The sequence below is a fragment of the Pleurodeles waltl genome, chromosome 1_2, assembly GCF_031143425.1.
Source record: "Pleurodeles waltl isolate 20211129_DDA chromosome 1_2, aPleWal1.hap1.20221129, whole genome shotgun sequence".
Taxonomy (NCBI): domain Eukaryota; kingdom Metazoa; phylum Chordata; class Amphibia; order Caudata; family Salamandridae; genus Pleurodeles; species Pleurodeles waltl.
The window spans coordinates 598,496,912-598,523,552 of record NC_090437.1 but is presented as its reverse complement, the minus strand read 5'-3'; the positions used below and the strand labels follow the sequence as shown (position 1 = coordinate 598,523,552).

The 26,641-nt window shown below is 44.2% G+C and overlaps 1 protein-coding gene across 1 annotated transcript in view; it reads left to right on the top strand.

Moving 5' to 3' along the window:
• LARP1B (La ribonucleoprotein 1B) overlaps positions 1–26,641 on the top strand; it is a 229,387-nt gene that overhangs the window by 161,940 nt on the left and 40,806 nt on the right. The window contains exon 9 of the mRNA XM_069205824.1: positions 12,765–12,922. Coding sequence (XP_069061925.1) covers positions 12,765–12,922 — 158 coding nt within the window. The remainder of the gene's footprint in view (positions 1–12,764; positions 12,923–26,641) is intronic.

Here is a 26,641-nt window from a genome sequence, read left to right as displayed (position 1 = left end):
CACATCGTTTTTACATGTAGCCCAAAGAGACGGATCTGTGGGGGACAACTCCTGGGGTATTCTTGATGAGGAAAGAACAGGGTAACTTTTTGAAATGGAAGGATTAGTGTAAGGAAATGGCTCCCTGTTGCAGTTACCCCCCACTTTTTTGCCTGATACTGATGCTGACTTGACTGAGAAGTGTGCTGGGACCCTACTAACCAGGCCCCAGCACCAGTGTTCTTTCACCTAAAATGTACCATTGTCTCCACAATTGGTACAACCCTGGCACCCAGGTAAGTCCCTTGTAACTGGTACCCCTGGTACTAAGGCCCTGATGCCAGGGAAGGTCTCTAAGGGCTGCAGCATGTCTTATGCCACCCTAGGGACCCCTCACTCAGCACAGACACACTGCTTGCCAGCTTGTGTGTGCTGGTGGGGAGAAAATGACTAAGTCGACATGGCACTCCCCTCAGGGTGCCATGCCAACCTCACTCTGCCTGTGGCATAGGTAAGTCACCCCTCTAGCAGGCCTTACAGCCCTAAGGCAGGGTGCACTATACCACAGGGGAGGGCATAGGTGCATGAGCACTATGCCCCTACAGTGTCTAAGCAAAACCTTAGACATTGTAAGTGCAGGGTAGCCATAAGAGTATATGGTCTGGGAGTCTGTTAAAAACGAACTCCACAGCTCCATAATGACTACACTGAACACTGGGAAGTTTGGTATCAAACTTCTCAGAATAATAAACCCACACTGATGCCAGTGTTGGATTTATTAAAAAATGCACACAGAGGGCATCTTAGAGATGCCCCCTGTATTTTACCCAATTGTTCAGTGCAGGACTGACTGGTCTGTGCCAGCCTGCTGCTGAGAGACAAGTTTCTGACCCCATGTGGTGAGGGCCTCTGTGCTGTCTGAGGACAGAAACAAAAGCCTGCTTTGGGTGGAGGTGCTTCACACCTCCCCCCTGCAGGAACTGTAACACCTAGCAGTGAGCCTCAAAGGCTCAGGCTTCGTGTTACAATGCCCCAGGGCACTCCAGCTAGTGGAGATACCTGCCCCCTGGACACAGCCCCCACTTTTGGTGCAAGTCCAGGGGGAAATGAGAAAAACAAGGAGGAGCCACTGGCCAGTCAGGACAGCCTCTAAGGTGTCCTGAGCTGAGGTGACTCTGACTTTTAGAAATCCTCCATCTTGCAGATGGAGGATTCCCTCAATAGGATTATGGATGTGGCCCCCTCCCCTCAGGGAGGAGGCACAAAGAGGGTGTAGCCACCCTCAAGGACAGTAACCATTGGCTACTGCCCTCCCAGACCTAAACACACCCCTAAATTCAGTATTTAGGGGCTCCCCAGAACCTAGGAAACTAGATTCCTGCAACCTAAGACGAAGAAGGACTGCTGAGCTGAAAAACCTGCAGAGAAGACGGAGACACCAACTGCTTTGGCCCCAGCTCTACCGGCCTGTCTCCCCACTTCAAAAGAACTGCTACAGCGACGCGTTCCACAGGTTCCAGCGACCTCTGAAGCCTCAGAGGACTACCCTGCATCTAAAAGGACAAAGAACTCCTGAGGACAGCGGCTCTGCTCCAAAGAAGAAACATCTTTGCAACAAAGAAGCAACTTTGAAAGAACACAAGTTTCCCGCCAGAAGCGTGAGACTTTGCACTCTGCACCCGACGCCCCCGGCTCGACTTGTGGAGAAACAACACTACAGGGACGACTCCCCGGCGACTGCGAGCCCGTGAGTAGCCAGAGTTGACCCCCCTGAGTCCCCACAGCGACGCCCGCAGATGGAATCCAGAGGCTCCCCCTGACCGCGACTGCCTGCTTCTAAGAACCCGACGCCTGGTAAGGACACTGCATGCGCAGCCCCCAGGACCTGAAGGATCTGACCTCCAGTGCAGGAGGGAACCCCAGGTGGCCCTCTCCCTTGCCCAGGTGATGGTTACTCCGAGGAGCCCCCCCCTTGCCTACCTGCATCGCTGAAGAGACCCCTAGGTCTCCCATTTAACTACATTGCAAACCAGACGCCTGTTTGCCCACTGCACCCGGCCGCCCCATGCCGCTGAGGGTGTACTTTTTGTGCTGACTTGTGTCCCCCCCCGGTGCCCTACAAAACCCCCCTGGTCTGCCCTCCGAAGACGCGGGTACTTACCTGCTGGCAGACTGGAACCGGGGCACCCCCTTCTCCATTGAAGCCTATGCGTTTTGGGCACCACTTTAACCTCTGCACCTGACCGGCCCTGAGCTGCTGGTGTGGTAACTTTGGTTGGTCTGAACCCCCAACGGTGGGCTACCTTGGACCCAACTTTGAATCCTGTAGGTGGTTTACTTACCTGCAAAACTAACAAACACTTACCTCCCCCAGGAACTGTTGAAAATTGCTCTGTGTCTAGTTTTAAAATAGCTTATTGCCATTTGTATGAACACTGTATAGGCTATTTTGCTAAGTTCCTAAAGTTCCTAAGTGAAATACCTTTCATTTAAAGTATTGTTTGTAAATCTTGAACCTGTGGTTCTTAAATTAAACTAAGAAAATATATTTTTCTATATAAAAACCTATTGGCCTGGAATTGTCTTTGAGTGTGTTTTCCCCATTTATTGCCTGTGTGTGTACAACAAATGCTTAACACTACCCTCTGATAAGCCTACTGCTCGACCACACTACCACAAAATAGAGCATTAGAATTATCTCTTTTTGCCACTATCTTACCTCTAAGGGGAACCCTTGGACTCTGTGCATGCTATTTCTTACTTTGAAATAGTACATACAGAGCCAACTTCCTACAATTAGCAATTGTCACATATACCCCATCAGGGGAACAATAAATATGAGCATGCACGTTCTTTAACAAACCCAACCCTAAAAGATTTTCATCAGAGGCTTCAGTGAAAATCAAAGAATGGGGAAAACTGTAAGGTCCAATATTAACATCCAAAGGCTTTGATATGGGGTTTCGTATGGGCATTCCAGCAAATCCAAGTGAAGTATTAATATACCCAGTGCTTACTTTGTAAATAGAAACGTGCCGGTGCCCAAAGCCCTACTCTTAAACTTGCGGCTGCTGCATTTAAATGTGCAAGCACGGAATACTGAGGCAGAGTAATCCTGAAGCCATCTTGGGCCTCTTCAATCCATTTAAAGCCACTCCCTTCCCCCTCAACTCACTCTGGCAGCTTTCTGACTTCTACCTTTGTGGCGCTTTTTCGTTTTTCTCTTCCTCCGTCTTTCCCATATTTGTCTTTTGCTTGTAGCAACTGCTTGAGGCAAAATAATAAGCGCCGGCCCTCAAAAATAAGTGCCGGTGCTCAGCACCGGAAACAATAAGCACAAATTAAGCACTGAATAGACCCAGAGAGGGGAGCCCCAGGAAAATGGCTGTGGATGGCAGAGGTGCGGGTAACTCCAGTGTCTATCAAAAAGGCTACTCTTTCCCACACAGCTGCATGTCTACATACAGTCTCCGCTGATCTACTGGAAATGCCAATCTCCCTTCACCCTCTCGTGAACATCCCTAGTTCATATTGTCAAAGTAATTAGAGTGCATCTATTGTTGAGAATGTGCAGCAAAATCTTGTCTCGATCGTTCACCTCTTCCTCCCTGTTTTCTCCTATTTCCCATTCCTCTCTGCATTCCTTGGCCAGAATTTTGTAATTCTGGATAAGAGTCTTTCCAATGCCCTTCTTGTTTACAATATGCACAGATCTTTGACTCTCATTCCCTGTTGCGCAGGATCATTTGTTTGTCCTCTGCCAACCCACCGTCCACGTCCTCTTGCCCTCTCCATCTGTCCTGTACCTTGGGCCTGATTTGGGAAGCCTGTGGCATTAATGCTTTTGTCCTCAAATCCTTTTTTCTTATCACAAACCTCTGTCTTGTTTTTTAACACATTTTCATACTATGTGGCCATAGCTAGGAATTCTGACGGGCTCTTAGTTGGCCATATATGTTCAGTATTTTAAATAATCACAGAGGTCCTTTTGCATGTTATTAATGAATTTATCTGCAAACATTTGTTGGACAGTTTGCTCCTCAACTGCCTTTATTCTGTCAATAGGGGCCATGTTAAACATTCCCCCTTGATCCATTTAGACATCAAGTCCAAAAGACAATGTTGCTGAAAATCATTATACTTTTGAAATTCATGTAAAATGATGGCTGAATTTGTATATGGACCATCTGTCATTCACCTGTTTACAGTGACCGGCAAGGCCATTCCATTTGTTCGGGCTCTACTTATTTTTTTACCTTCAGACAGGAGACCATCTTGCAAACTAATGAGAGAAAACGTCACCATGGGGTCGTTCCGAGCACTACATGGAGTGGTAGCTGAAGTGTGTCCCACAGAAGAGGGCCTGTGTCCCTTCTTGTATTTCTTATATTTAACATTGTTACTAACGTATGATGACTGTTGTGAAGTATAAGAAATAGTTCCTTATTGCATGTTAGAATGAATCTGTGGAGTCACCATTATACTTTGTGTACTATTCAATTGAGGTATTCCTCCCATTGTAGTGTTTAGTTTAGCAGCATTTTGTGTAGCTTGTATGGGGACTGGGTTGGGAGGAATAGTTATAGTCTGGGCCGGATTAAATATTTGAGGGCGAAGAACCTTATGGCCAACATTGTGGACATTAGGGGCAGATCCAAGGGAGGAGGAATTGTAACATGAGGAAAGGGATTAGGGATATTAACATTAACATTTTGCACTGGAGCATTAGACTGGACAGGAACATAAGGCGGGATATTGTCCAAAATATTCTCCAACATTTCGTCATATTTAGTCCCTTGTCGTATGCCATTTTCTGACCGATACATTTTATTTGTAGTCATTCTAAATTCACTGTCTCCCTCTTTTAACGTTGCTATATTCTTTCAGTTTCAATGCTGACTGTTTTTTAAAATTTTATTTTATTTTTTATTTATTTTTCATATTCCTGGCCTCTCTCATGGCCCTTTTTCTAGCCTCTTTTTCCCAGGTCTAATAACTGTCCCACATTGTCTGTCTAACATTTTCCTTAAATAATGTCGGTTGTCAAAAATGTAATTTGTCATCGTCAAAGGATCCATTTAATGGCCACTGTCTGTCTCCCCCTTTCTTTGTATACTTGTACCAAACTGGGCCCCAGAGGGTTGGGCCCGTGCCATATTTTTCATTACTATCCAGGCTGGACTACCCTCGGCTGGCATAGGTATAGACTCGTCCAGACAAGGGGTCCAGAAACAATAATAACATTCAGAAACGCATTTCTTGAACTTACTCATGGTGGTCCTAACTTCGGAGTTCACCATGAAAAGGTCACAAACAACTACCAAGATCAAATACCAAGATGAATATGACGTCAATACCAGGATACAAGTTTACAAGTTACAAGTGACATAGAACAGTCCCACCAAATATGTCGGGTCTGGATCCTTGTATTCTTGAGGTCAAATGTTTCCTTGACCTCCTACTGGGTTTCAGTGGGAGAAATTCATTACAGGGGATGGAAGTTGGGGACGTCAGATGGCAGCTACAAGAAACTTGTCTTTTAGCAGGGGCCCCCACAATCCGCGGTCTACGGTCTCCTTCCTCTGTCACAGCCTTTTAGTCTGTTGAATTTCTCTCCATGAGTCCCCGTCGGGCCACCAGGTTTGTGAAATAAATTTACGAGTCTCTTCTAGTAAGAGGCTGAATTTCTACAAGATGGAATACAAGGATTCGGGTTATGCTTCAAGATAGCATTTTATTGGCTGCAGCGGTCACCTCCAAAGAGTATCCAAATGGAACTTTTTGGCCAAAGCAACTGACCTTTCCCTCAGCCTTTGATGTCTTTTATTGCAAAAAAACCCCCCCCACTTTACCACCCTATACATGTGTCACAATTTCCAGACCCCTTCAAGCAAACTTTTCCTGTAGCGCCTTTAAACCACAAGGACAGGATGTTAAAACACAGAGATAACATTTCTAGAACATAGGGCGGTTTAACACATCTACAAAGTTTCACATCTGCAACAAATGAAATTAAACAGGTGATGAAGGCATACAATTTTTGTTTGTAGCACAGAACAAATGGACAAAATGGAGCCCTCATGCCTAGTTAAGAAATCCATTTTTCACAATCCTATACAACCCATGGGGCATAGTGCATTGTGTTTAAGATGTTGGACATGTACTTTTAATTTTTACAAGTCTTGGTAGAGAAAAACTTGCACATTTGTTTTTCACTTCTGGGAGGCCTACTTCTCCCATAGGATAACATTGAGTTAGCCTATTACATTTAATCATTCATATTATTTGTTTTGAAGCAGGTAGAAATAACATGTTTGGTACTAAGCAATTGTAATTTAAACCCTTTTTAATGGTAGAGTTGGATTTTAAGGTACAATTCTGGAAATGCCACAGTTAGAAATTGGGCATTTTCTTGTCCTAACCATTAGGTGTAGTTGACAGTTGGCCTTTGTGTATTCCTCCCAGAGAGCCACACAGTAGAGGGATTGGATCTTGGCAGGATGAGCCATCCTAGTAGGATGGAGGGCAGACCTGTGCACAGCCCCACTCACAGTTCAAAGGAGCTGCCTACGCACACACACAAATAACTTCATATTATCCTTTTGTGATTCCAGACACAGTGGAGCGTGGGCTGGGAGACAGGAAATTACAACACCATCTGTGGGGAAAAGACTCACAGAGCCAGGAACTCTGCTGGTTATAAGCAAGTAAAATTTGCAGCCTATGCTGATGATATATTATTTTATGTTTCAGATCCTCACACCACTGTTCCTGATTTTTTTCACTTCTTAAAAGATTAATCTGATGCATCAATTAATCAGCAATACATCAGAAACGATGCCCCTTAATAGGTTCTGCCTTAAAGATATCTTTAAAGACTCTGGTTGCACATGGAACTCACATTATGTAAAATGCCTCCGTATTATGTACTCTAACTTCAGAAGAGAAATAGTTTATGTTACTCTTGAGGCAATTAAACATAAAATCCTTACTTTATCTGAGAAATTATCACCTTTGTTTTTAACGCAGTAGGGTAGGTTGGATACCATTAAAATGATGATGTTGTAGATTTTTTATTTTTATATATCCATGCTTCCTGTGACTCTTCCTCAAAGATTATTTAAGTCTATAAATGGTTTGTTGACAAAAAGTATATGAAATCAGAAGATAGCACATATATTTTTGCGTATACTTCAGATGGAATCAATTTTCCCAATTTGACTATATGTCACTCTGCTTTTTCCCCCTAAACAGATTTGGGCGTCTTTACCGGTGACATTCAGTAAACCTTTACTATATAGAGATTAGAGGATTCCCTACTACTACTACTTTTTCTTTCAGGGAGATGGTTTGTTCCTGGGGATCAGTTGCTCTCGGTCATGGATTTTCTTACATTTCAAGACATTCAGGATGAATGTAATTTACCCCCTCTTATAACCATAAATATGAACTGTTAAAAACTAATATTTCACACTTCTTGTCCTCTCCTAATTTTTTTATATCTTACTTGTCAAAGAACACCTTATTCTATGTTTACTTTTTCCACTGAAGTGAGAGCTTAATTTCTTTCGAAAAGTCTTGACCTAACTCTGACTGACAGACCAACAACTAGAGTGGGAATGTGATTTTCAAAATGTTATCTCTTTCTAAATATGGAGCAAAAATTCATCTAAAATGTATTCAACATTATTCTTTTTTTGTAAATGTTTTTAGCTCCCACCTCTCTTTATAAATGTAAATTGTCTACAGATATCAAATGATGGTAAAATGAATACAGTGATTTCATTCATATGCCTTTTGAATGTCCAAGGGTTAATCTATTTTGTTTCCAGGTTTGAGATAAGATTACTGATATATGTTTAATCACACGACCATTTGATAAACTGCTTTCTAGGTGGTTCTCCTCATATTTGGCATGCTGATCTCTGGTTTGGGAAATGTGTTGATCTAGTTATTGCTATTTCTTTACCAATATTTCATCTAGTTGAAAAGCAAACATTACTCTTGTCAGGTGGTGGAGTATGCTATGGCATAATTATACATTAGATAGAGCAAATGTGACATTCACTCAATAAATGATTAAGAGAGACTTGTGGTTGCAACTCTCCTCCTTTTTATCTAGATGGCAAGCTAAGTCCCATGATGTGGATGAAGTTTTTGACCTTCCACGGTTTTAATTATTGTAATCAATGAGTGTTAACCAAAAAATTGGGATATTTTTTTTATTTTTTACTAAACCCCATGTCTTTCCAAGTTAAGGGTTTTCCTTCCCTTTTTCGCTTCCTACTGCTATGTCTGTTTCTTAATTTGTTTAAGGTACTGTGCCTTTTATACCATGGGTTGTTTACATTCTATTGCATAATACCTTTGAGCATATAGAGATATCGTACACATTTCAACTGTAATCAATACTGTTATTCCTTGCTATTATATCATGCTTTAATTGTCTTCAATAAAGCATTTTTAAATAACAGTCCGTATGTTTTGTTTTTCCCTGTATTTCCTCAGTCCTTCCTCACTAAAGTTCATTTCTGTTGTTCACTACCTCTCAAGCATGACCCCACCTTCATTCTAGATCCCCAGGAGAGGGGAACTGTAAGATTATGGCTGCCATTCCTCTTATACTATTCTGCCTGTCCACAAAGTCCTTAAGTTGATAGGAATCTTCCATCCCCTCAGACGAAGGCCCTTCTTCCAAATAAGTGGGTCTTGGAGAGCTATGTTTTTTTCTTCTGAATATAATGCTAAGTTTAAAGAGTTCTGTGTAAACCTGTCAAGTTAGATGTAAGCGTACTAGGGGGATAGTCAAGTTCACTCTGAATCAAACAAGGGTTATTTGAGCCAAACAAGAAGTCTTGTGATTTCCATCACTTTGCACATAACTCAATATAAAACCTTCATTGCTAGCATATTATGATTTAGGGTCATAGGTCAAAGATAGATCTTGTAACATGTATTTTAAGTCATCTGTCGATGGATCCATATTTATAAAGTCAAATTTGTTCAAACATGGTATGATGACCACCCTTATTAAAATACATCTAGGAGCTGTAGACAGATATGGGCCCTGATTCTTACCTTGGCGGGCGGCGGAGGCCACCCGCCAAAGTACCCCCGCCAGAACACCGCACCGCGGTCGTCAGACCGCTGCGGTGATTCTGGGATTTCCACTGGGCTGGCGGGCAACCGCCAAAAGGCCGCCCGCCAGCCCAGTGGAAATCAACCTTCCCACGAGGACGCCGGCTCTGAATGGAGCCGGCGGAGTGGGAAGGTGCGACGGGTGCTGTTGCACCCGTCGCGTATTTCAGTGTCTGCAAAGCAGACACTGAAATACAAAGTGGGGCCCTCTTACGGGGCCCCTGCAGTGCCCATGCCATTGGCATGGGCACTGCAGGGGCCCCCAGGGGCCCCACGACACCCCATACCGCCATCCTGCCGCCAGGAACAGGATGGCGGTATGGGGTGTCAGAATCCCCATGGCGGCGCAGCGAGCTGCGCCGCCATGGAGGATTCTTATGGGCAGCGGAAAACCGGCGGGAGACCGCCGGTTTTCCTCTTTTGACCGCAGCCAAAGCGCCGTCAGAATGCCCTGCGGGGCACCGCCAGCCTGTTGGCGGTGCTCCCGCCAACCCTGGCCCGCCGGGGTCAGAATGACCCCCATGGTGATTTGTTTATTTTTCTGTGCAGCTTTCTCCACCCAAATTTTTCAGGTTTAATACTCTGAAGTAGATTTCAGGTTTTCAAGGTCCTTGGAACTTGTGCTTCAAAGAATAACTTATGGTCTATATGGAACACTAGGTTATTTGCTAAATGTATCACAGTGAGACATATTTCCACTGCGACTCTCCATTGTTAAGGGAATAGAATAATTTATAGATTAATGGACCTTCTTGTGTTCTGCGAAGTAGAACATCTGGATTGCTGCAGAAGTTTCAAGTGTTTGAATTGGTAGGACAGCTTCCGGTTACACATTGATTAAGGTACTGTGAGGATTTATGATGATTTACAAAAACAGTGTATGTTGAGGATTTAATACTGATGAAGCTGACCATGAAATAGTCCATTACAAATCTAAAGATCTTAGCAATGTTATCATGTAAGTACAAAGAGGTATTTGAACATTTTCTTGACATTGATTTTATAAACATTTTTGTTAATTCCGTGGAACATTACTTTTGGAACCTTGAATTTCCCATCAGAGTCATGAGAGACATGGACATTGATGGAACACCCAACATTTCTTAACAGATGACTCTGTGAATCACATCGGCCAGAGGCACTGCCTAGAAAGTGTAGAAGGACACTCATGTATTATCTTGAAATACAGCACCAGACAAATGACTCAAACCATCTGCTATGACCCAAAAATAGAATTACTTCAAATATTACAGGGAGTTGCCTCAAATCTAGTGGCTGTATCCATGAAGGATCTGGTTGACTGCAAACAGGCACTAACTGAAAGATTTAAGCAGCCCCTAGACTCATAAACGTACCTTTAACTTCTGCAAATGTTCTCTAGTCATTAAAGGAATCTATGAAACACAGCTGCAATAACAATGCCCAGCAGGACTCTAACAGCAGCTGGACTGTGCTTTCCATACTACAAGAGAGGCTGTTCCGGGACCCTTTTCATTTGATGGGGTCCAGTGGAAAATGCATCATTGTGATCAGTGTCTCCATAGTGTGCATGCAGAATAAGCTGAGGATGGTTCTTTGCAGTCCCACCAAGAGGAAGTTAACTGTAAGTTTAAGCTCAAACTGCCACCATTTTGTCTGCATTAAGTGCTCCTAAAAGTGCCTCATATGGTCTAAACCGCATATAGGCAGGGGTTCTTGTTGCCATGGCTATCCACCTACATTCATAGTGTGTGTCCCCAGGAGTCATTTAGCTACTCTGTGCTGCCTTCACACTTTCCCATTCTGAAACACCTTTCTGCGTACTGTATTCAAGCCATCAATGCTGCTGAGTCCTCTTGAGCACCAAGTACTTGGTAATTGATATAACACCAACCTTTCTCCAGTAATCAGTGGTGCATTTGGCAAAGAATGTTTGTAATAATACAGGAGCTTTTAGAACATGAGATGTGTAAGTGATGCTACCGATGGCTGCGCAATGTGGCGTTTGTGGTGGAGTACCCTGTCCACCAAACTCTAAATCAAGCCCTGAGTACTGTGCTTCCTTGTCATGGCCATGCTACCTTTTTCCTCTCAAAACCCTTGAGTGTGATTTTACCAGTATAAGTACTGACATACAGAGAAGCAGTTCATAAAGAAGGTTTCATTTATGGGATCCATCCTGACTCAAGATAGAGAGTGGGCGGATCATCAGTTAGGCAGACAGGGTAATCCGCCATGTTTGTGGTGGCAAATCCTGCCTGCCAAAATCTAAGACAGGCCCAGAGTACTACTCGTTCTTGTCATAGCCCTGCTACATGTTCCCTCTTGACTTCCTGGAAAGTGATTTTACCAGTATAGGTGTTCTGATACAGAAGCTTCCCCTTGCACGATCCAGCAAGGAACTTCTCTGTGAGGGTGGGCTTTGCCCCTTACTGATAAAGAATGATAAAGAAGAGAAGACTCAGGGGGTCATTCTAAGTCTGGCGGGCGGCGGAGGCCGCCCGCCAGACTTCCCCCTCCAAAATACTGCTCCGCGGTCGCAAGACCGCTGAGGGTATTTTGGCTTTTGCACTGGGCTGGCGGGCGACAGCCAAAAGGCCGCCCGCCAGCCCAGTGCAAAAACCCTTTCCACGAGGACGCCGGCTCAGAATTGAGCCGGCGGAGTGGGAAGGTGCGACGGGTGCAGTTGCACCCGTCGCGAATTTCACTGTCTGCAATGCAGACAGTGAAATTCAAAGTGGGGCCCGCTTACGGGGGCCCCTGCAGTGCCCATGCCATTGGCATGGGCACTGCAGGGGCCCCCAGGGGCCCCACGACACCCCATACCGCCATCCTGTTCCTGGCGAGAGAACCGCCAGGAACAGGATGGCGGTATGGGGTGTCTGAATCCCCATGGCGGTGCAGCGAGCTGCGCCGCCATGGAGGATTCAGAAGGGCAGCGTTCCTCTTCTGACCGCGGCTGAACCGCCGCGGTCAGAATGCCCTGCGGGGCACCGCCAGCCTGTTGGCGGTGCTCCCGCCGACCCTGGCCCCGGCGGTCTAGTACCGCCGGGGTCAGAATCACCCCCTCAGTGTAATGAACATTTTGAGTGTCATTTTCTGTTACCATTATATATCACTATTGCACCCGCAGCATTAAAAAAATAAACAATATTAGTAATAGGAGACTAGTTATAGAACTTAATTGTAATTCTAGGATTGTCCACGCTGAAAACATTCAATTGCAAAATAACTATACATATGTAGGCTTGCTGAGCAGTTGCTAGCCTTCTGTTGGGATCCCAGTGATCCTGCAGAAATGATGACTGCTGTTGGTTTCCACAAAGAGATGTAAATTATGTTTTGTTGAGCTTAAATTATAGGCTACTTGTAAGTAGGCTGAATTGACCTACAAATCACAGAGTAAAGGAATCCAGGAAAGCCATGAATGTTAATTTTAAAAATACATGTTAATAAGCCACTCATGCAAATGTTTATTAATAACAGGTTTATAATGTATATAGTCCTAAATTCCGTATGTTGATTCCAACAGAGAGGAATGTTTTACTTCTGAAATCTTCTCTTATGTCATAGTATTACAATGTGGACTAGTCACTTTGGTGTGTTCTTGTTCTAATCTTGCACAGCAGATACTCAAAATATAAACATTTATCGGTTTATCACCACAGTGCAAACTCCTCCCCCTCAGAAGCTTCTCCATTGCTTGTGAGTTTTGGGTGTTCCACGAACTCGCTGCCCAAACTCCAGCATCCATCTCATGAACTTTTAAAAGAAAATGGCTTCACTTATCAGATGTACCACAACTATCATCGAAGGTGCCTGAATGGTAAGGTTGTAAATTGAAAGAAAATTACATGTTTGTTGATTTTTTTGTTGTTATCCTCCCCTATATCTCTATATAGTGACAAGTTGTAATCCTGAAATTATTACAGGATTTTTATCAGACTGGAAACTGTTGGTCTAAAATATATTCCCCATAGACCAGCGTTCCGATTTCTGCTTTCTTGCAATTCCTTCTGGGATATCATTTGATCTGCTGTGGGTTTGAGGTGTAGCCAACTTCCCCTAACTTGGATCTCTACTACTGTATTGGTTTGAGAACAGTTCTCGAACTGCTTGCATCGTGTAATATATATGACAGAGGCAGCACCTATGTTTCTGTACTGAACACTCCACAGCAAAATAAATTGTTACCTTGTTTTTAACCTTAACCCCACACCTGACCAATTCACACAGACCTTCAGATGACAACAATACTGAAAATTGACTTTGATACAGATATATCTGGTTCAGGGATGCCAAAGGAAGGGGGCAAGTGGGGATGGGGTCGCAAAAATATTGTTATTCACTTATACCATGGAAATCCCCCTGGGCAAATTTGACATCAAAGCAGAAAATAGGCTGCTTGAATATAAAAAAATTGAATCAAGCTAGTAGTGCAGTTTCATGTGATGCCATTCATTGATTTGGTTTATTTTTGTTTTGCTGTTTTAAAGTTAAATGCAAAAGATAAATGATCAATGACGTGTGCATATTCTATATGTATCTAATATTTTATATAGCCAAAAAAACACAGAGAAACTTCCAATTGAACTGCCATGTCCCAAGAAACATTCTCATTGGCTTGTTATTGAAACTGTCCCTGGTCTTCTCAAAGGGCTGCAGAGGGTAATGTATGGGTGAGATGCCCATTTGTCCCCAATGTCCCCTAGGTACCCATGCTTCCACATTTCCTCTTGTGGGAGGAAGTACAGTAAAACATCTGGCCAAGCCAAAAATAGGCCCTTTGCCATCACCCTTAGGCAAGGAGGGAATGGGGTTCAGTAAACCCCCGGCTTTCCAAAAATCACAAGTAAGACATTCGGCAGCTGATCAGTGGAGTTTCTGATCCTTACAGACAATTGAAACTTTCTGAAAAATAATTCAGACATTCTTGATTTTTGTAATCTTCTTCAGTTTATGAACACAGGGAAAGAACTATAAAACAAACAAAGAACAATTGTGGCATAGTTTCCCCAGTTTTTGGTTGTACCTCATTCATTTTTTTTTACTGAGAAGTAGAATCAATTCATTTTTAACAGTTCTAACGGCATCATATTGAAACTGATGCTCATTTTAAATGAATTAAGTTCATTGCTACTGTGTAAATTGTTTCGAAGTTCACACAATAGGGAGTCGTGGTCAACCACTGATGATGGAGCCCGCATAAGGTGGGAGCTTCCGGGCCCTGGACCAAATATCCCCACTTATCCACCACAAAGGGGGAGTAATCTGCATGCCATAAGGTGCCTCGAATGCCAACTCATGCATAATGCACGGATTGCAGCCATCGCCAAACCCTCAATTGCCACCTGGGAGGATGCTGATGCCTCTGGGCCTACCTGCATGATGCCCTAACATGTGGTCAGTGTCTTGACATCAGCAGAGAAGGCCTGCACAGCTGAGGCATACCAGCGACAACCCTGAGTCAACTACCCACTTCAAGAGCCCTGCAGGTTGCTGGGGTGCCCGGCAAATGCTTACAAGCAGGTGCTAGCCTTGGGGGTCACAGGATGACGAACATGATGGCCACGAATCTGGGACAGACCTGGGAGTGATCACAGACTCCGAACCCTGGCGGCATTCTGAGACATTACACGCAGGAGACCAAGGTGCCAGCTGAGATCAGCGATCCCTGTAAAGCCCAGGGCAGCCCAGTGGTGTCAGATGAGAGACAAGTGTGCACCTAGGCTGATGTGGTGAGTCCTGACAACCTCTGCAGCAAACAGGAGGGCACAGAGCAGCAGCGACACAGGTAGGCCAGCCCCTTGAGCCAGAAGAACACTGCTAAAATGGAATGCAACAGATCGGCAGACACCACCTGGGAGATTGCCGCTATGGCCTGGCAGGCTGAGGTCAATAAAACTGCAGCTCAATGAGGACTTGCATGGCTGCGGCAGCCCTATGGGATGGCTACGGAGGGTTGTGAGAAAGTAGACACACATGGCGAGGATCGACAATGTTCCTTTACTGCTGATCCCAGGTACTGAATAATGTCTATGTTTCACCCCAATGGGAAACAGCTGGCCTACCCAGCCTAATCTGTTGGAACATGACTGTCATGCACTGGCTCTGCATCCCACTGAGGGCTGTGAGCTCTGGCCTCATCGTATCATATAGATTAGTACCCGCAAATAGCCATCCCACACTGCACCATGCAAACAGTCCTTGACTAACCCTCAGATCTGGGGTACTGGTTGGGAGGAACCTCGGATTATTGGCACTGCTCATTGAGGCCAGATAGGCTGGGCTCCCCTATTTCTTTTGGACTCGCATAGCAAACCCCCATTGCTGGCATGGGCAGGCATCCTGGACACGGTTTTAATTACCTGTATTAAGGGGACTGGCCCTTGTGGAATTAGCCCATTGCAGCCCACAAACACCTTTGCTTGCCTCCTTCTTTGCAAGGCAGGGCATAATTAAAACTTAATTTGCCACAAGTGGGGACCTTGAAAAGGCCATTATACGAGACTCCTAATGAAGCCATGATTTCACAAAGCTACCATTACGCCTAACTTCTTGTGCTAACTCCCCACCTGCCGGGTCGCTGAGATGCACTGAAGCCAATAGCTAAGCCACCCAGAACAGCTCTTTCTTAACATTGGGCAGTTTTGATTTTCTCCCCCACCTCAAAAACTTCGCCAGCTGATCACCAAACAACCTGGGCCACACCTGAGCCAAAACTACTGACTATCATGGTCACTCCCGATCCTAGACCACTCACTCAGAAAGCTCCTCCATAATGGCAACGGAAGTCTACATACCCTCCACAAATGCTGGTCCCCCACAGGCCAAACTAGACTTCATCCTGAAGGAAATACTGTACACAAATCTAGAGCAGTCATTAAGCACTGCCTAAGAGCAATCACCACTGATCTCAGCCTCCTCAAAGATGTTCACAGGAAACTAGCAGACAGAGTAAAAAATAGCAAAGCAACCCTTGCTATTTTTAATGCCTTGGCAATTGGAGCACAATTCTACCATTGCACAACTCCAACAACAGGTCAACATTTACCAGGAATATGCAGAGGATGCTGAGAGATGAGCACACTGAAGCAATGTTAGGGATAGAAGGCCCCAATGCTACACAATATGTGGAGGGTTGGCTTCGAACTACAGTGGCACCGACTGGCCTATCAGACTTGGTTATAGTGGAGAGGGCACACTGGGTCCCTGCAAAGAGGCCACCGCTGGGAGTGCCACCGTGACCATTTGTGGTACGTATCCTGAACCACAGGGACCAAGACTTTCTCCTCTGAAGCGTGCAAGAAACCGCACCTATCCTGATGGATATTGTTTGAATACCACTATTCCTAGAATATATAATCGCTCTCCAACTCCAGAGAGCCTCCTTCCAGGCAGTGAAAAGACAGCTGTATATGGTGGGCCTCTTCTACGCCATGCTGTACCCAGCTAGACTTAAACTGATCCATGAAGAAAGAACTAATTTTTTTGATACCCCAGAGGCAGCACACGATTGGTTGGAACAGCACTTTCCTGACTTTCTTAGACCTGGAGCATCACAATCCCTACCGCCCAAAGCACAGCACCCACCTCAGAATGGATGCTGGAGACCACTCCATCGAACACATAGGAGTGCAGCTTTATCACCGGAGCAAGAACTTGAGAGCAAAAAAATCGGCACTCATCTCGGCGACTTCTCTCTGAGATACCCGCCCGCTCTCCAGCACCAGTTCCTCACTGGGCAGCTCATCAGACTCTGACTCAGGAGGCAGCATGACACTGTTCCCATTGATCACCCCACAGACTGCCAATGATCTCCTGGGATGAATACTTTGTAAGTACCACCTCCATGGGGGTCACATGGCCCAAATGAGATTGACATGGGACATCATCTTCTCAGGGAATTGCTAGAAATGACACTTTGGTTGGATAATACTTGAAGGGGGGGAGGATACACGGCTGCCCAAAGTGGGGAAAAATGCATGCATATTTAACCTGCCATCATATTCATAGAGACACTGACGTAAGGATCACTAGAACTGGCCACTATCTTCTGGGAACCCTCCCCCTCAAAGCAATATCAGTTCTTAATGGATGCCAGGTTCCGGGCCTGGGTGAACATCAGCTCCTAAATGTCCCAACCACTGCAACCTAGAAATGCTTGCAGACTTAACGCCACACACGCTAAAGGCAACTGCACAAATTGTCTGTTGTCTGCATGTTTTTTCACAAGTTTGGTCGAACGAGTTTCAATTGCTGGACCTTGTATTGGGGGTTATTAACGTTTATGGTTATATGACATCCATCTAAATAGTGGATGCCTATCCTGTTAATAATTGTCCGATCATGTACGATTTCTCATGCTTCTGCATATTAAGTAAAAAATGTCTGTGCACCCCATTATAACATAATTACCTGGAATGTCCGGTGTATAGGATGCTTGTTTCCAGTCCAGGGAAGACCTGGCCTAGCAGTTCGGTGTGGACTGTTCCCATGGGGAACAGGGTCAAGACTGATTTGCATATGGCTGGGTCCAAACTGGAATGGCATGGGCAGCAAAAAAACGGTGGATTTAGGCCCAGATCACTGTACTGGGGGTGAATGTTTGACAATGTTCAGCATTCCGTCCATCACTTGTTGTTTTTGCTTTGTCGCCCTAAGTGGGAAGGGTATGCCCAGACGTGGGTCCCGTGCTTCCCATGCCACTGGATTCAAGCTAGCCTGGCTGATGAGGGGTGAAACCCCGAAACCAGTCCTAGGATGCTTGTTTCCAGTCCAGGGAAGACCTGGCCTAGCAGTTCGGTCTGGACTGTTCCCATGGGGAACAGGGTCAAGACTGATTTGCATATGGCTGGGTCCAAACTGGAATGGCATGGGCAGCAAAAAAACGGTGGATTTAGGCCCAGATCACTGTACTGGGGGTGAATGTTTGACAATGTTCAGCATTCCGTCCATCACTTGTTGTTTTTGCTTTGTCGCCCTAAGTGGGAAGGGTATGCCCAGACGTGGGTCCCGTGCTTCCCATGCCACTGGATTCAAGCTAGCCTGGCTGATGAGGGGTGAAACCCCGAAACCGGTCCTAGGATGCTTGTTTCCAGTCCAGGGAAGACCTGGCCTAGCAGTTCGGTCTGGACTGTTCCCATGGAGAACAGGGTCAAGACTGATTTGCATATGGCCGGGTCCAAACTGGAATGGCATGGGCAGCAAAAAAACGGTGGATTTAGGCCCAGATCACTGTACTGGGGGTGAATGTTTGACAATGTTCAGCATTCCGTCCATCACTTGTTGTTGTCCCGTGCTTCCCATGCCACTGGATTCAAGCTAGCCTGGCTGATAAGGGGTGAAACCCCGAAACCGGTCCTAGGATGCTTGTTTCCAGTCCAGGGAAGACCTGGCCTAGCAGTTCGGTCTCGACTGTTCCCATGGGGAACAGGGTCAGGACTGATTTGCATATGGCTGGGTCCAAACTGGAATGGCATGGGCAGCAAAAAAACGGTGGATTTAGGCCCAGATCACTGTACTGGAGGTGAATGTTTGACAATGTTCAGCATTCCGTCCATCACTTGTTGTTTTTGCTTTGTCACCCTAAGTGGGAAGGGTATGCCCAGACGTGGGTCCCGTGCTTCCCATGCCACTGGATTCAAGCTAGCCTGGCTGATGAGGGGTGAAACCCCGAAACCGGTCCTAGGATGCTTGTTTCCAGTCCAGGGAAGACCTGGCCTAGCAGTTCGGTCTGGACTGTTCCCATGGGGAACAGGGTCAAGACTGATTTGCATATGGCTGGGTCCAAACTGGAATGGCATGGGCAGCAAAAAAACGGTGGATTTAGGCCCAGATCACTGTACTGGGGGTGAATGTTTGACAATGTTCAGCATTCCGTCCATCACTTGTTGTTTTTGCTTTGTCGCCCTAAGTGGGAAGGGTATGCCTTGCATATGGCTGGGTCCAAACTGGAATGGCATGGGCAGCAAAAAAACGGTGGATTTAGGCCCAGATCACTGTACTGTGGGTGAATGTTTGACAATGTTCAGCATTCCGTCCATCACTTGTTGTTTTTGCTTTGTCGCCCTAAGTGGGAATGGTATGCCCAGACGTGGGTCCCGTGCTTCCCATGCCACTGGATTCAAGCTAGCCTGGCTGATGAGGGGTGAAACCCCGAAACCGGTCCTAGGATGCTTATTTCCAGTCCAGGGAAGACCTGGCCTAGCAGTTCGGTCTGGACTGTTCCCATGGGGAACAGGGTCAAGACTGATTTGCATATGGCTGGGTCCAAACTGGAATGGCATGGGCAGCAAACAAACAGTGAATTTAGGCCCAGATCACTGTACTGCGGGTGAATGTTTGACAATGTTCAGCATTCCGTCCATCACTTGTTGTTTTTGCTTTGTCGCCCTAAGTGGGAAGGGTAGGCCCAGACGTGGGTCCCGTGCTTCCCATGCCACTGGATTCAAGCTAGCCTGGCTGATGAGGGGTGAAACCCCGAAACCGGTCCTAGGATGCTTGTTTCCAGTCCAGGGAAGACCTGGCCTAGCAGTTCGGTCTGGACTGTTCCCATGGGGAACAGGGTCAAGACTGATTTGCATATGGCTGGGTCCAAACTGGAATGGCATGGGCAGCAAAAAAACGGTGGATTTAGGCCCAGATCACTGTACTGGGGGTGAATGTTTGACAATGTTCAGCATTCCGTCCATCACTTGTTGTTTTTGCTTTGTCGCCCTAAGTGGGAAGGGTATGCCCAGACGTGGGTCCCGTGCTTCCCATGCCACTGGATTCAAGCTAGCCTGGCTGATGAGGGGTGAAACCCCGAAACCGGTCCTAGGATGCTTGTTTCCAGTCCAGGGAAGACCTGGCCTAGAAGTTCGGTCTGGACTGTTCCCATGGGGAACAGGGTCAAGACTGATTTGCATATGGCTGGGTCCAAACTGGAATGGCATGGGCAGCAAAAAAACGGTGGATTTAGGCCCAGATAACTGTACTGGGGGTGAATGTTTGACAATGTTCAGCATTCCGTCCATCACTTGTTGTTTTTGATCTGCACACAAACAACACAGCATTGTGGTTCTAAAAATTCTGGACCCATGTAATTTACTTTGCCACAGCAGTACGATTTTAGAATCAAAAGACCGATAATGACTAGTACACTAAGCATGAGCATTTTCGCTCAATTCCAGCAGCGTTTTCACCTCGAAATCGCCATTTTCGTCGTGCAGTCGTGGCTCCCATTTTATATACGGCAGCCATTTTTAAAAGTTACCCTCACATAGGCTTATAATACAGTCAGATTTGATTCCAAGGACACATACACCTTGATTGACTTTTCTCTGACCTGGGCAAGCTGGAACCATTGCCTCAGGCCAAACCTGTTCGGTCAGTCCCTCTCCCAGTGGCCGAATCAGATAGCATCAAGGCACACCATGCCATAAAACCCTTATTATCGCTCACACACCCTGCCTAATCTTGCTCACACCTGCACCTGCTCTTTTCTTCTTCTTACTTTACGAGGGGGAGGTGCCCGTTTTTATTGGGGGTCCACACTTATCTGATGTAAAATACTAGGCCTTGCCGGGTAATTTATTATGGGTTGGATGACATGAAATATGAGGTTTCATCATGACACTGTTTTTTCCTTTGTAGTGAAAACATGTGAATGACCAACCAAAATGTCAAGAATGTTTGCCTGAAGCTTAAAAAACTGTATATAAGGAAACCTGACTTTGCATTGAAACACAGTCTCCTGAGAACATACAAACCGTGCTGTTGTACTTCTAGGACGCTTGTTACTTGGCTGCAGCCAATAAATTCGATCTTTGACTTCACCTAGAAGACTCTGAGTTTCTGTGGTCTGAATCAGGAAAGTACCCGAGGTCTTTGGGTGTACCCTGGCACCGCTGGGTTACCGGATCAGTACCGGTTCTGAAAAACCCAGTACCTCAGTTGGCGCCCAACGTGGGGCGATACCAGCGGTACCGGTCCAAGCCTGAGGTCCGTGGGGAGCTTCGTGTGAAAATTCTGGAGGAAGGCCGCCACTTCATCGACCCCTGCATGTCGACGTGGTCCGAAAGTCTTTGCTGCGAGGTTCCCCGCTTCCCGACGGCTACGAAGGACTGCTGCCCTGGCTATCGCCCTGATTTGGACCCTTGATGTTTGGTAGAGCGAAACGATAAGACGAGTCTTCTGGTGACGTCATCGATATTTTCAGTTAAGTATAAGTGGAGCGTCTCCCAGTCCTTAGTTGGACACTTGGTTTGGTTCTTAGGTGGACATTTGGTTTGGTATCCCTTCGGGATCACTTTGATTTGGAACTTGCAAGTACCAAAGCCGAAGGACTCATGTATTCACGAGACTATCGTAAACGATAATCCTTTGAAGTTTGAAGCTAGACTAGTGAGCGAAGATGCCTGGTCTTAGCAGACTTGGAAATTTGTTTTGTCTTGGTTGTAAAAGGGACTCCCGGTTGGAGGACTCATGTCCGGTTCCTCCGATTGGAACTCCAACCTATGAACTATATGTGAAGCACGGAGTAGGCCCCACCACGTTTAATAAAGTATGGGTCCGCTATTCTTGGAAATAATTGAGAAAAGTTTTCTTTTTTTTCTTGTGAATATGACTTACAACTAGGATCTGCAAACGGTTCTGTAAGTAAATTGCGACGGCGCTATTTATGAAAAATGGCTAAAGCGCGCTGTATTGTGTGTACTGAGTGTTTTCTGTTTATATCTGAAATGAGCTCAATGTGTGTTTGTGGGTCTTCTTGATGTTTACAGTTTGTTAAGTAAAATGTTGGTTAATTAATATTAAGTAGAAACTTAGAAAAAATCCAGAAATTAACCATGTGATGTGCTAACATAGCTATATGTTGCTCTTTAATTTATAGAATGAGCAATTGTGCACATATACAAAACTGCTGTTAAATGCTTAATAAATTAGAAAACACATTCAATAGATATAAATAGGGCCCCAAAAAAACGAAATTATCTATTTTTGCAACAAAAAAAAAATACATTTACAGCATTTTTCTTAGATGCATTGTATTAGATGTTCACAGGCAAACTTTTCAGCTGCAGTATATTTGATAGGAATGTTCAATTCAGCCAGCACTTTCCCAGTTAAACATGGGTGGAATTTTGCATAACCTTCCTTTTAAATGAAAGTGGCGCAAAAATGTGACGCATTTCAAGTTAGGCTTATGCGCTTAGGCTTGTGAGTTAATGTATCCCAAATAATAGGCAAGGGATGCAGCTTGCTTTTATATGTGGAATTATCACAAAAAAAAGATTAATTGGGTTTTTATTTATTTTTTAAAAGAAAATTATTCATTATGGAAAAATTATTTAAAAAATAAGTGCCTTTCAAAATCGTTTTTTAATATTGATAAAGCTTAATACCTATACTATGACCTCCTAACATTAAAATTTAATTTAAGTTATGTTGCACCGCTAAAATGACATTTGTATGTGCAATTTTCCCTTGGCGCAGGAGCAAACAAGCTCATTTCTATAAAGTATAAGTTAATATTTTCAATGGCTGACTCATGGATTGTGTAATAGACATTCTGGTAATGCATAATATGCAAGAAAATTGTAGGATATTGATTTTTTAATGCCTAAAATATCAACGTCGATTTTGGGCAAAAGCACTGTTTAAACTGAATTTTCTTTCATTCAGAGTACTTTTTAAAGTGTCTCAGGCTTCAGTAAATGCATACATTTAGGTTTGATATTTATTTGCAGGTTGTGCCTTCTTATGATTCAATGAGTCAATGTGCCAGTACAAAGGCTTGTTTTAATATCAAGGTTGAAGGTTCTAACTTCAGCTGGGCCTACTGAGACGTTCATTCATTCGAGGTTGATGAAATATGTACCATTGCATGGGATTGCAACAAGCATTTATTCTAACAACTGGTATGTGTGTTATTAAGGTTTGTGAATTATTCACAGTAAATGTAGTTTAATAATCTGGAAATAGAGATAAAAAAATTTAGCGCCTAAAAAGGATTTTTTTTTTTTTTTAAATAGAGTGAATTATTGCAGGTTAGAAGGAAAATAGGAAGGCCTACTGTCTTTGACAGATTCAGAGTGGCAGAAGCTAGGAGAGCTACAGAGGCTGGCTCAAGTCACGCTGCTGAGATGCTATCTTTAGTTTTCCCATAAACAATGGAGGAGGCTGTCATGTTGACACTTGTGACCTTTTAAATTAGGGCCTTGTCTCTGTGAAATGCAGAATGACCCTACCAGGCCTCTAAAAGTGGGATTTCTGGTTTCTCCAGAAGAACATCAATACAATTAAAGAACTTAATTCCAAAGGGAAAATATAAAAAAAAGGGGTTTCTTCAAGTCCCAACATCATGTTGAATGCTCTGCAGAACTGATACATTTGTGTCTCCGCTCTAAAAAAATAAAATGATACCTGCTAGTTGCTTTTATTTGACAGAAAACGAAGTGTTGTATTAAGTCTTAAACAGAAAATAAGATGCAGCCCTTTTCTAAAATTTTGAAGGCTACATGCCTTAATGAGAACGATTTGCCAATTAAGACTTATTTTTCACAGTGGAAATTGTAGGTGCCAAATTAATATGGAGTGTCAGTGTAACAATTTTTACTTTTAGAAAGGTAAAACTAAGGTGGCTTGATGTTGCGAAGTAACTGACAAGAGGGTAACAGTTAAGTAATGGAAATTTATTTTCATGTATTTGGTCCTATCATGAATTGTTCTTGCTGGTCCTGTATGTTAGAAGAGAAACAGTAAAGTTATATTTGACAGCAGATTTCCATTGCCTGGTGATCTACTGTCAAAAGGAGGGTAAGGATTTTAAACCTGACAAATTAAACAGGCCCAAATATTGGGTTTTGGGCTGCAGGTTTACAGTGCATAAAGTACATGACATGGTGTTGTGTGTCACCGCTTATTCACACATGCTATTGTTTTGTCTATGCTTTTTGTGCTTGATACGCAGCAAGTATATCTGATGGCTTGACGTTTTGTGCGTTTTTATTATTTTTTATTTGTTTTTTTTGCATGTTTGTTGCTGCTTTTGATACTATTACAAGCTCCCCTGTGTTGTGAGGGGATGGTCATGACGATGCCCATCGCTACGCAACAGTTGGTTGAACTTGTTCTGGTTACTAAATTCCACAGATAATGATATTTCATGCTGTGAACATAAAAGACAACACTTCACCAGTGCATGTCTATTTGGCTATAATGGTATTGAAGGAAAATAAAAAGAGATATACAGGATCAAAGTGTGTCACCTGCAGTTAGTCACGTTACTGCCCCTTCCCTTAAAGGAACAGGCAGCCCTACATTTATGTAGCCTTGATTGGACCTAAGGATGAAATTATAGATCTGTGACTCAAGGTGGCCTAATTTCTATATTACATTAGTTAATGATGTTCTGTTTCCTAAGTAGCATATGGCTTTCGTTCCTTAAAAGAAAACCAGGTTTTCATTTTTTCCTGAAGAAGGAACTGAAACATTAGCTAGGAGTACCGTATATGGTGTAGTCGCCAACGGTAGAGTTAAAATTTGTGTAACTTTGGCCTTTGTGTATCACCCGTACTCTCGGTGTTGTGTCACATGCCTGACTATCACCCAAATAATTTTTTTTGTTCTTCCTATAGATTTTTTCATTTGTTACTTCCCCTGACCAATGTCGCATCATGCTTAGTTATTGAGATTTTAGCTATGTCCTAGTCCCATTTCTCTTTTTCGAATTCCTTTCACCAGTCAGCCCTTTTATTATTATTGATGTATTGTTCAGGTTCACATTTCCAGACTGCAGTGATGTACCAGGGACCCCCATGTTATGTATAATTCCCTTTGGTATGACCAGACTGGTTTTCAAGAATTTGCCTTAGGCCTGCTTCAATGTTTTCCAGCCTGACTGTCAGGGTAGCGATAGACTGGTTAACTGACTCAATATTATAGTAAGACAAGTTTTCCATCTCAATAGGAGATATCTTATGTTTACCTTTTTGAACATGACGAATTTTCAATGTCTATTTTAATTTGGTTTTCGGTTCCCTTCTGTTCCTGCTACTTTAATTTTTGGTGGGATCAGATGTGTCCTAATCATGCAAATATCAGGACCCTCTAGTTCTTGTCTTTTTGTTTGCACATTTGACTATTAGCCTGTGTATTGCATAGTGCACCTGATGCACAGTTTTTAAAGGAAGGTTTCAACATGTCCCTGATAATCGGTATCATGTGATTTCTCTATTGAGATGTTTTAAGGTAAGGAGGAACACCTAGACTTAATCATTGAGGAAAATATGTGTTTACCCCATTAGACAATGCCACTGTGTGAGGAAATCCATTCAGATAGAATTCTCATGTAGCTATAGATGGCAGAGAATAATGGAGAGAACCCAATTAAAGATGCTAGAGACCCTGTTTTGCCCTTCTGCCTTTGTCTTTGTATTTTATGCCCATGGTGTATGGCTACTCCTTTGAAGATTGCAGACCACCTGCTTGCAGTCCCCTTGTTAAAAACCATGAACTGTTTTTGTACTAAATTGAAGGGAACTAACAACTGTGGCACATTTCCTACGTCACTAGATTCTGCGGGTATCAAGTCATAATAACCTGCAGGATATTGATTTAAGCCTAATTCCCATCAGTGACAGCTACAGATGAAAGACGGACGTCTTGGCCCTACAGTCTCAGCACGCAGAAAGTAGCAAAGCTGGACAGCGATCGCCAGCGCATGGTATCGTACTTGCTCCATCAGACGGCGTTGGACATCGCAGAGCCAAAGTTTCAGTGTAAAGGAGCTAAAGAGAAGGATTCCTATTGTTGATGGCAGAGCTGTTTTGAGGTTTCATTTCTCTACCTGTCATGTGCTGGTAACCTCTGACAGTGTGCAATCCCTTTAGCCCCTTGGCCTGAGTTTTGGCCACACCCCCCCTTTTCTTTGCTCCAACGGAAGAAGGGCAGTGCACCGGAGATTTCAAGTTTGGAAAAAGGCACTATATTGTGGTGCCCATGAAAGAGCAGCTTGAGCGTCCTCTGACACTAAATAATGAGTGTTGGAGTATGAAAGTGCTGCTGAGCTTGAGCTATTTCCCAATTAATGGTGCTTGGGTCTGCACAAGATGATTTGTGCCCTTGATCAATGAAGAGCACATTGTTTGTAGTGTCTGCCACAGAGGAGAGACACTGGTGCATTGCTTTAAGACATTGAGACTTTCGAGTGAGCTGTGGGTGTTTGCCAGGAGGGCACTCCAACTAAGCAGTACTTTTCTCACGAAGAGGCCTGAATTGAGAGGCCCATGCGAAAGAAAACAACAAAAGAAAATTTGATGGACAATAGAAGCCTGCCAGAGAGGCTTTTTGAACGGACTCTGGGCATAGTTGGTTTCACAAGAGGTTTCCGTGTGATTGTATAGACTAGGTGTTAGGAGACTGATTGTTTTACTGGCATTGTTTTAAAGTACTATTCTGTTTAGTAAAAGCAGAATAAAGTCCATTTTCTGTGGAAAGAGTACCCCCTTTTCACCTTAGAGCATTGATGAGAGTCACCACTGTTCCACCTGAACATACA